The 11,156-nt window shown below is 41.5% G+C and overlaps 1 protein-coding gene across 1 annotated transcript; it reads left to right on the top strand.

Moving 5' to 3' along the window:
• Nucleotides 1-2,207: 2,207 nt before the first annotated feature.
• Nucleotides 2,208-10,328, top strand: LOC119312826 (probable acyl-activating enzyme 16, chloroplastic). Its single transcript, XM_037588594.1, has 18 exons — nt 2,208-2,589; nt 3,294-3,485; nt 3,740-3,854; nt 4,241-4,328; nt 5,020-5,240; nt 5,789-5,907; nt 6,169-6,318; nt 6,677-6,744; nt 7,039-7,144; nt 7,320-7,478; nt 7,603-7,656; nt 7,723-7,803; nt 8,400-8,537; nt 8,764-8,923; nt 9,117-9,196; nt 9,495-9,637; nt 9,865-9,922; nt 10,022-10,328. The coding sequence occupies exons 1-18, from the start codon at nt 2,407-2,409 to the stop codon at nt 10,112-10,114; spliced, it is 2,208 nt and encodes a 735-aa protein (XP_037444491.1). The 5' UTR covers nt 2,208-2,406; the 3' UTR covers nt 10,115-10,328.
• Nucleotides 10,329-11,156: the final 828 nt, after the last annotated feature.

Genomic DNA, 11,156 nt, shown 5'->3' with positions numbered 1-11,156 from the left:
ACTGACGGACAATTAAATTGGCAATTACTACAACTGCCACACAAACCTAACTACCATAGAAAATAATTAAACATATCATGGGCCAAACCAAACATAGATGCAATTGTCCCCTCATAAAACAAATGCAGCTGTCCCTAGAAAACATAAACGCAACTACAACTTTGAAGTTGGATGTGTAGCTTGGGTTGTCCTACCTCTCACCTATGACACAGTCTAGATGTTTGGTTGGTGATGCGAAACAATGGCATTTGTGGTGTGGATTAAGATCACCCCATTTCATCCTCCTCCCGAAGTTGCTCATTGGTGTGAGCAAGGTGTGTGTGGAGATTCGGTCAAGAGGGTTAGATCTTGGGCCATGTCTTGGACGATGTTGTGGACAACAAAGACAGTTTGCCGTAACAATGTAGTTGTTTGCCTATATGCAAGTACGCATGCATGCTTGTGATTGGTTGGTCAAAATCCTAGAGATCAGGTCCAACGCTAATTACATGTTGCAACCTTCAATGTTACTCCTTCAGTGTATACGCCACCTATTTTAGGACAGAGGGAGCATTTGTGAAGATGTTGTGGGGAAATTACGAACAACTAGAAGTAAGCTAGGTGTTCATATAGTTACTTTGTGAGAAGGTATTCTTGTAGTAACAAATGTTACTTCAAGAAGGAAAACATGCGATTTGTAATGTTGACCTTTTAAAACAAAGGTTGATCTGATAGTTAATTTGATGTCTTTATGCACTAGTTGCAGTTTTATAAACTCACTTTGGATGACATATTAGGAGTTAGATTTATGATAAAGATGGATGTTCACACTCATGGCAAAATTAAGTCAGAAAACTGCTTGAGGAAAATTGAATGTTTAAGTTAAGAGATTGTGCTACTTTGTAGATTTGTCAATTTTGTTTGTTGAACTCGGATGATAAATAAGTACTTACCCTCATCGCAACTCAGGCACTATCATAATTGTGAGCCCAAGTCAGTAAATCCGACAAAAAAAAGAGCTAGTGCAAAAAGAAGCTGCTAAATTTCCACTTGATGTGATTGCAAGAAAGCTAATTCCTAGGAGATATATAGAGCAGCTAGACAACTAGCTAGTGTAAGATGACGATCCTACATGCGAAGGCAAACACAAACTAATTTGTAGGGGACGATTGTGTAGTTATATATTGAATTTTTATATATTATTCATGGACCATGTGATGTGTCACACATTCACATTAGTTTGCATAAAGGGTTGTGAATAATATCTCCAACTAGAAGCTGACATATGCGAACATTCAAGAAATCATCTTAAATATCAACCACCACACATTACACCATCGCTAAGAGATCAACATGCCCAAGACCAATATTCACCGGAGTATTGTATATATATATACAACTACTCCACTGCGTGTGTTGTTGAAAAGTCACTAGGAATGATATATATAGATAAAACATGTATTAATTTTTGTGTATCGATCTGAATGTATGGATGCGATGCAGGTAGGATGTTAACTTTATTTATTGGAATTGTAGGCATTGGGAAAGAGCTAGGTAGTTTTAGTGAAGCATTATGTAGTTGCTTGCCTGGATGACGTTAGCATGCGTATGATTGGATTGTGGCTTTTTTTCTTCTAGAGTAGGCTAGCTGTCAATTTGATGTTTGTGGAGATACCACAAAAGATGGTTTGGAATTACGAAGTGCTAGGATTTATAGAAGTTCAATAAAGGATGCTATAGCACGACTAATAAAAAATTAAATAAAAAAAGTGCTCTCCTGTGCTGGCTCGTAGAGGTCGATGCTTACCCATGTCATCTTATCATATTTGCAAAAATTCTTTTTTGTATATAAAAAGTTTAAAGTCTGTTCTTCCGTAATAGAATATGAGACATCGTTTCTTCTTCAGAGAGGAAGGAGGTACTAAAGCCGGTAAATTTGACGTAACAATGAGAACCACGTCTGAACACGTGATTCGTCCACTACAATTATTCTGTGTAGCGAAACTTTCTTCCATTAATTAATGTCGAGAAATAAGTCGAATGCGTAAGTGGAATTCAAGAGATGCCACGAGGGTGAAAGTACAACCATCATCAATCATCTTAAATCCATATAGGATGGCAGGAAAGTGTCACCTCATCTCAAACCAAACAAATCCAGAGTTTTTATTGGAAAAAAAAGGCAGCCCTTGGAAGGGGATCCGAGGGTGGAGGGAGGCTGCCGGCGCCGCCGCCTCGTTCCGTCCGTCCCCCACCGCCCCACGCCGCAACTGAGCCTCGCCTCCTCCGCCGCTGTCGCCATCTCTCCTCTCTATCTACTACGACTACGAGGCCGCCCGCGCACGTGTCCCCTCCCTCCCGTGGGTGAGACACTGGCACTCCATTGTTCCAGTCCGGTCCGGAGAGGCCGCCCGCTCCTTCCTCGGCGCGATGCTCCTCGCCTCCTCCGGCCAAATGGCGGCGCTCCGCCCGCCGCCGCGCCTCCTCCTCCTCCCGCCCCGCCCGGCCGCGCTGCCGCTCCGGCGCCGGCCCAGCCTCCTCGCCTCCTCCGCGAGGCGGCGTGGCGTGCCCCGGTGCACCGGCGCCGCGCCTCCTCCGCAGCCCTCCGCCACGGTTAGTCCCCGCTCGTCCGCCCGTCGCTCCAGCTCCTGATTTTGTTTCTGGGTAGTCCGACCGAGCGGCGCCCTTCTCTTGTTACGATTTCTCGAGCGAGCAGGTAGAATTAAAGCGGCCTCAAAATGGGAAGGACAGGCATCTCCCCTTTTCAGAGGAAGCAATAACAACAACCTCCTTAAGCTTTTGGGGGTGGGAATTTGCCTCTGACAAGAGAGGAGTAGAATTATTTTCGAAAGAAAGAAAGAGGACCAAGTTGTTTCTCGGAAAGCAAGAGAAGACTATTATTATTATTATTATCATTTTTGAAAAGGAAGAGAGGAGTATAATTAGTTGAGCCTGAAATCTATGGGGTGCAAAAGGGTAGCTTTCACCGGGTGCCAGTCGCAGTCAAATCGGTGCGACAGAGCGCCGCAACCAAGTCAGGGCAGTCATAATCCATCCGTGGCCATTAACAGGCGTATCTGAGCTGCCGCTTGCGGGAGTCTGTGTTTTATCGCCTGCATCTCGAATTGGCAATGAATTTCTATGGCTGGACCTGAGAAATTGTCAGGTTTTAACTCTCTGCATTTAATGAGTCTTTCAGTGTTGTGAAGCAGGCAAATAATAGTTTTACAGGCTAGGCATGATTCGCATCAGGAGTACAGAGTTTGGGCTCCACATGTGAATTTTTTGCCTGAAACTTCCATAAATCCACATTGCAGATACAAATCCCAGCTCGCAGAAAGTGCTCGCCGTTTCTTGATAGTGCTCTATTGCCTGGTGGAAATGAATTGGCTGTGCATGAGTGGAAGGCCGTTCCAGATATTTGGAGGACAGCAGCAGAAAAATACACTGACCGTGTAGCTCTGATAGACCCTTATCATGACCCTCCGTCTGAATTGACTTATAAGCAGGTACTTGTTGAACTACCATAACCTTCTGTTGGTGCCTGATTATCTAAGACATTTTCTCTTGAAATAGACATAGTTAGGCTTACATATGCTGTTTCTTTTGTTGCCAAAAACTACTTAAAATCTTGTGCAGTGGACTGCAACTTACATATGCACTTCAATACTGTTTCAATATACTATGTAGTTCCAATCTCTTTGTGCAGTTGGCAATCCTTGTTTTTTTAATATATTTTATTTGATGTATGTTCTTTATTCAGCTTGAACAACAAATATTGGATTTCTCTCATGGCCTGAGGGCCATTGGTGTTGCTCCAGATGAAAAGATAGCCCTTTTTGCTGACAACTCATGTCGATGGCTAGTTGCAGATCAAGGTAATTTGCCTTTTTTTTTGTTTCAAGATGTTTAACATGTACTGTACTTAGTATGCTGAAGAAGTGAAGAGCACAAATCAGCAGAATGCTAGAGTTGCCATATTTAAGCTTGCAGTTTCTACAGGAGTCCCATTGTTACTTTCCTAGCATAGAGAAAATAATGGAAGCAACCAAATAATAACGGCTTTGCTATGCATTAGGTTGTTAAAAATAAGATACCGAACTACAAATGTCTGCTTTTTTTCTTAACTGAATAAATGACAGCTTGTTCAATGATGTGCTTACCATTTGTTGTGTTAGCTATCTAGGGGAGTTCATGTAACTGTCTTCAAATGGATGACCATATATGTTCATCAGTAATCATGCCACTGACACATGCAATCCAGGAATCATGGCTACTGGTGCTATCAATGTTGTTAGAGGAACAAAATCTTCCGATGAAGAACTGTTCCAAATATACAGTCACTCAGAAAGGTAAGCGTCAAGTCTTTTGAAATTCGTCTATTTTGCTTTTAATGATTGAGTATGCAGTCTAGAAGCCGGTATATATCTAAGTCACGCACAACATAAATGAAATTTCATTCACTTGTCTCTTTCTACCCTTTGAACTTTTGAGCCACGAGCCTGTCAGGATTTAGGAGACCTGGCTTTTATAAGCCAATAAACCATTTTTATATGCCTATTTAAATGCTTCCACTGATTTTGTTTGATGGCATGTTGAGATTATAACTGAGAGAGGTGAGGACTGTTAAGGGGATATGGAATTTGAGGTGCAAGTTTGGCATGATGTTGCCATCTATAGTTAAAGAAAAAATTGGATGGATCACCTTTCAGATCAGACCTCTCTTAGCTCGTGAAAAAGTAACAACATCTGCATTCTAATTTTGACATCTTTACTGGACCAAAATGTCCATAATATGCTATTATTATCATGCGCAATGCTTGCCATGAACTTAATCTCTCAAAGTATGCTTGCTTGGTTATTGTTTTGCATCTGGAAAGTTTTGCCTCAAACATAACATGCCGTATATAGTACATTGACTCTAGAAATATGGATTGTTAGTTCATGGTATTATGATGAGTATCTTTATGCTTATGCACTGTAATTTTTATACTTTTTACTTTCATGTTATAATATGACTTTATTGTTTTTTCCCCATCACAGTATTGCACTTGTTGTGGACAGTCCTCAATTCTTTAACCGGCTTGCAGAGTCTTTCATTTCAAGGATTAATGCAAGATTCATTGTGCTACTTTGGGGTGATAAATCATCCCTAAATAGTAAAGCTGTGATGGACATACCAGTTTATGACTACAATGATATCACTGAACTTGGACGAGAAAATCGCAATGCATTATGCTACTCAAGCGAGCTATCCGAGCAAGGTATCTTTGCATGATATCATAATGTGATATGAATCACAAGAAATGTTTAGCTGAAGATATATGGAGTACGTTTCTTCCAATTTTTGTTACTTCACTTTCTTCTGCATTTCTGACATCAAATGTCACATAAGTTGCTAATCATTTGCTTCATGTAAGAATGTAAGATGTCTTACCATCCAATAAGCTAAGCATCCCAATACCAGTATACAATTGATAGATGTACCTAATCTTGTTAGTTTCGCAAGCTTCTTATTTAATGGTTGGCTCAGTCATTTAGTTATATCCAGAGCTTGCCACTCAAGTTCCTTGCAGCCAACGCCAATTGGTTTCTTTCTTAATAGCTTTGGCATCTGTTGTTTTAAAGAGGAGCACTTAATTTTTGTTTCTTTACAGAATATGGCGTCACTAGGAAACTCTTAACGACTTTCTGTTTCTGTAGAAAAAAATTCTTTTATTTCTGTACTTTCAAGCAGTCAACTTGCATCCAATAATATGGTTCCTCTTCTTCCAACCATGTCCTGGTTTATTACAACTTTATCTTCTTTCAGGTCAGCAAGGCGTCTTCGAAGCTATTGGTCCAGAAGACGTTGCGACCCTAATATATACTAGCGGAACAGGTGGCACACCAAAAGGCGTGATGCTTACACACCGAAATCTCTTGCATCAGGTTTCAGCAATGATGAAATTTTGTCGATGAATTTTAAGTAATACTATGCTGTGTGCAAGCCAATAATAACCTCTACTTTGTTTCCTTTGATGTAATATCCTATTGTATGAACATGGGTACTTGTGCTGATCATTTTTTCCTGGATTTTCTAGAAGTATCCCAAGTCTGAAGCGCCTTGATTTTTTTGAACTGAATTGTGTAGTTTTTTTAATGTATTCCTCTTGTATCCACATTAATCTTTACACTATTTATGTTCTGCAGATAAATAACTTATGGGATATTGTTCCAGCAGTACCTGGTGATAGGTTCCTAAGCATGCTTCCACCCTGGCATGCATACGAGCGTTCTACTGAGTACTTCATCTTCACTCATGGAATTCAACAAGTTTACACTACTGTGAAGCACCTGAAGGTATGATTTTGGTGCTTTCCATCATAAAATACTTCATTTTAGTCAGTTTTGGTAAGAGGCCTAGTGATGTCATTAAGAAGTTATTGCGACATAGTAGTATTCATGTGCTCATGGGTTATGCTTTCATAGATTTAGCAGCCTACTGAAAGCTGCAAACTTAGTGATGGACATTGCATTAACATGTGCAGTCTGCAGAACTCTAGACCTGCTAATTTTCATGCGAAAGCGGTATCACGATGCGCTCAACAGGGTTTCTGTGTGGCGTGCAGTACTCTTCTTGTTCTACTTTTATTGTCTGACTGTTGTACAAGATGCTGAAATTGCTTATTCATGTTAACATCTTGATGTTCTTTTATAGGCAGATTTGCAGCTCCACCAACCCCATTATATTATCTCTGTACCACTGGTCTATGAAACTCTGTACAGGTTAGTTTCTATGACTATGATGTTAAATTGTGTATGTAAACTGTGACGTGTTGTACAGGCAGTGGTATTGGATAGTAGAATTTCTTCAGTTCTGTAGTGCCCTAAATGCGGCTCAACATATTCGCCTTTTGTTTGCTATCAACATCTATCTTTAATTATATCCTTTTTTGGCTTGTTTGCGTTATCATATTTTTTATTCATGAAATCAATATTTCTTGTGGATCAGTAGTGATTAGCAACATTATGTAAAAAAAGTCTTTGATCCGTTTTGTGATGTTTCCTCACTCTTTACAGTTCGATTCAGAGGCAGATATCTGCTAGTTCTCCTGCTCGAAAAACTGTTGCCCTTACACTTATCAAAATAAGTTTGCTATTTATGGAGGCGAAGAAGATATATGAGGTATGAATCCCGAGTTAGCATGAGTCACCTCATTCTCTTAGCTGCAAGTAAAGTCGTTATCTTTTTTTCCTCTCATTCTTTGGTGACTGGATGTTCTCTATAAATCCCATTGGATTCTGCGTGTAGCTGAGTCAATTTTCCTTTTTCTGTCTTCTTTTTCTATTATTCTGGAAAGGGAACAGTCTTATCAAATAGTCCTGTCAAGCCATCATTCATTTCCTACATGTTCAATTATCTACGGGCAAGAATCGTCGCTGCTCTTTTGTGGCCTTTGCATAATCTGGCAAAGATATTAGTCTACAAGAAAATCCATTCTTCCATCGGAATTTCGAAGGTACATTTATTTTGCCTGCGTGCCCATTTCTATGCTACCTCTATAATCTTTGTGCAGTTTTGAGTGTGAGCTCCCTAAATTTTTGCATACGTAACAATTCTATGGTTTCTGTGATAATTTGCAGGCTGGTATTAGTGGTGGCGGAAGTCTTCCGATGCATGTTGACAAGTTTTTTGAGGTAGAGGATTGGCAATAAATAAACTTCTTATATTAACATCGTTTCACCGATATTGTTCTCTTCCAGGCTATTGGTATCAAAGTACAAAATGGCTACGGTCTAACAGAGACTTCCCCTGTTGTAGCTGCTAGACGGCCATTCTGTAACGTAAGAGGTTCCACAGGACTTGTTTCTATATATTATATGCATTTATAGTCTGATCTTTTAGTATGTTGCATAATAAACTGTTGGTTCCCCTGTTGGTTTTATATTTAATAAGAAATATTATAAATTGTTTTACTCATTGGGGAAAGCAACAGATAACAAGATCATATAGTGAGTTAAATCTTGCATAATTTGGTACTAAATCCTTGAAAATGCGCAAAAAGAGAGGAACAATGTTATTGGTATTCTTCAGATAACACATTCTTGCTCCCAGAAAAGAGATACTCAGATCTTGCCTGTGAAATGCATAAAATTTTCTCGCAATTTTTGTCTTCTTATAAAGGAGCATATCTTCATGCTGGATATTTAGTTTCTAAGGACAACAGAACATGGTAATTCTGGTGCCTATATTTTGTGCTAATCTTTTGCTTCTTGGCTTCCTGAACATTTTTGTGTGTGATTTGAACTGATTGCCAACTTGTAACCATTTGGGTTGTATAGTATCATCAAAATAATCTCCACATTTCTCATTAGACATCTGTGCGTGCTTTGCCTCCCATTTGTGCTCTTGTACTAACATAAGCAGTTGATGTAACAAGGTTCTTGGCACAGTTGGCCACCCAATAAAGCATACAGAAATCAAGATCGTGGACATAGAGACCGGTGAGGTGCTCCCAGATGGTTCAAAGGGGATTGTGAAGATTAAAGGACTGCCAGTAATGAAGGGATATTATAAGGTTCTATCTATTCACTTTACCAATACGAATGAACTGTCAGATATTATAGAAACAGATCTTGTGTAAACATATTACTTGGAGAAGTAAGCATATTTACCTTGATGTCCGACAGTGAGCTAAATCTCACAATCCATGTTAAGATACCATGTGCTCTGTGCTTATGTATTTAAGTCTTCTTCTTCCTTAGAAGGTTCTTATTTATCTCCTAAAACTTTGGTTGTCACAGAATCCATCTGCTACAAATAAAGCTTTGGATCTAGAAGGTTGGTTCAACACTGGAGATATAGGTTGGATTGCACCTCCCCATGCCACAGGTCCTAATCGAAAGTGTGGAGGGATGCTTGTTCTTGAAGGGCGTGCAAAGGATACAATAGTTCTCACTACAGGTATGTATTATGTAAGATCTATGTACTGTTATCTCTGTACGTTGATTATGACATTCGACTTCTTTCTATACTGATGTTGTACTCTGGAAATCAATTCATTCGTATGTAGCTGGATATCCTGTAACTCTAGTTATATTTTACGGCACTTGAATGTTTACTAGATCTGATTGTGCTTGAATGTTCCAATTTTCAGGAGAAAATGTTGAACCTGCTGAGCTTGAAGAGGCAGCAAGCAGAAGTAGCTTGATTGATCAGATAATGGTTATTGGCCAGGTAGGGCAAGAAGCATAACCACACAATTGCTAGATAAATCATATGTGTTATATTATTATGATCATTACTATACCAATTGATGCTCCTTGAGGTGGCCTGTGGGAAAATAGAATTTCTGAAGTGATAGGGAAAATGTTTCATGGAACCGCCAAAACCTTATTTGAAACCATGTGGTGTGTTTTTGTTCATGAAAAGACTTGTCATAACATGATTTGATTTAGATATTGCAGTGATGAAATAGATCGTTCATCAGTACCACTGGTGAAGTCATGAACTTTGTTATTTGTTCTTTACATAGGATCGGCGGCGCCTCGGTGCTATTATTGTTCCCAATAATGACGAAGTCGTGGCAGCAGCAAAACGAAAGTCTAGCCTTGATGGGAACAACGGGCTAGCCAAAGATACGGTCATGAGCTTGCTATATGCTGAGCTGAAAACTTGGTAAGAGTTGAGCGCTTTGCTATTTGATTTGTTCAGATAACCCTATCTTCCTTGATAATCCATTGGCTATCATAATGGAGACCTTTTAGCTAATCTGGAGATGATCCAAAACCGTAGTAGAATTAATCATTCACTGTATTTTAGGATTTTATAAATTTTGTCATTGTGAACTGAGTCTCATCGGTCAAATATCGCAAGACTTGAGTTAGTTTGTTAATTAATGTCAGGATGGCTGGTTGCTCATTCCAGATTGGCCCTATTCTTGTTGTCGACGAACCATTTACGGTAAGATTTTCTAGAACAGCACTGTTAGTTTTCGCTGGGTAATTATGAAGTAGCTACTTTACTATTTACTTACAAGCTTTGCGTGATCTTGTTATTCAGATTGATAATGGTTTGATGACACCAACCATGAAAATAAGAAGGGACAGAGTGGCGGCCAAGTATCAGAGTGAGATCGAAGCCTTGTACAATTGAGCTGTTCAAAAGAAAACAAGTGGGCTGTGCTCTGTTTGATGCGAATCTGTAGTGAAAATTGGGTGTGAAATAAAAGAAGCAAAAGCAAGGCAATTGCAGAGGCCATAATAAGTTGAAAAAACGTGTATTTTTTTGACAAGGTGAAAAAAAACTCGTGTACATTTAACAGAGCTTGACAGTATCACTCAAAACCCAATCTATGACTCACCACCTACTCGCCGTCATCCAAGGTGACCGCCTGCTTCTTGTCCTCGGCCTCGGCCTCGACCCCTCCGTCGTCCACGGTGGCCGCCTGCTTGCTGCCCTCGGCCTCGACGACGGCACATTTCTTCTTCTTCTTGGTCTTCTTGCCACGTTTCGCCGGCTTGGCGCCACCATCACCTGAACCTGAACATGCGCTCACGTCGACATTATCGGCCGGCGCTGCCTTCTCCTCTACCTCGGCGGCAGCTTTCTTGTGCTTCGCACCGTGTCCAGGATCGTCGTCGCCAAGCACAGCCCACATGTTGGCGGCGCCGCCAGCCGCGCCGCCTTCCGCCGCCGCCGCCTTGCGTGCCCGCCGGCGCACCGGCCCACCTTTGGCGACCACGGCAACGAACTCTCCTTCCTCTTCCACTTTACCCATCTCTTCGTACTCCCATTCTACACCGACCACTTCTTCCTCCTCGCTCGGCGCGGCCGCGGCCGGGGTCTCCTTCACCTCGCCACCGCCGGGCTGGTGCTCCGGGAGGAGTCCAGGCATCGCCGGAATAGCCGGTGGCGCCTCCAGTGGCAGCTGCTTTCCATAGATGGCGGCCATAGCGATCCGTGTAAAACGCTCCATCATGTCGTCCATGGTGCCCGCCGGCGCCGCCTGCTCGTGCTTGCCGTCCCCGGCCGCGCCTCTCGTCTTCTTCTTCGTGCCCTTCTTGCTGTTGCTCCCACGTTTCGTCGCGGGCTTGGCGACGCTCTCGGCCCGCGGCGGCGGCACCACCTCCTCCGCCTTGGCCGCGGCTTTCTTGACGAGCTTCCGGCCGTGGACGACGGCGTCGTCGGCGCTGTG

Source organism: Triticum dicoccoides, chromosome 5B, assembly GCF_002162155.2.
Source record: "Triticum dicoccoides isolate Atlit2015 ecotype Zavitan chromosome 5B, WEW_v2.0, whole genome shotgun sequence".
Lineage (NCBI taxonomy): Eukaryota > Viridiplantae > Streptophyta > Magnoliopsida > Poales > Poaceae > Triticum > Triticum dicoccoides.
This window is presented reverse-complemented; position numbering and strand designations above follow the sequence as displayed.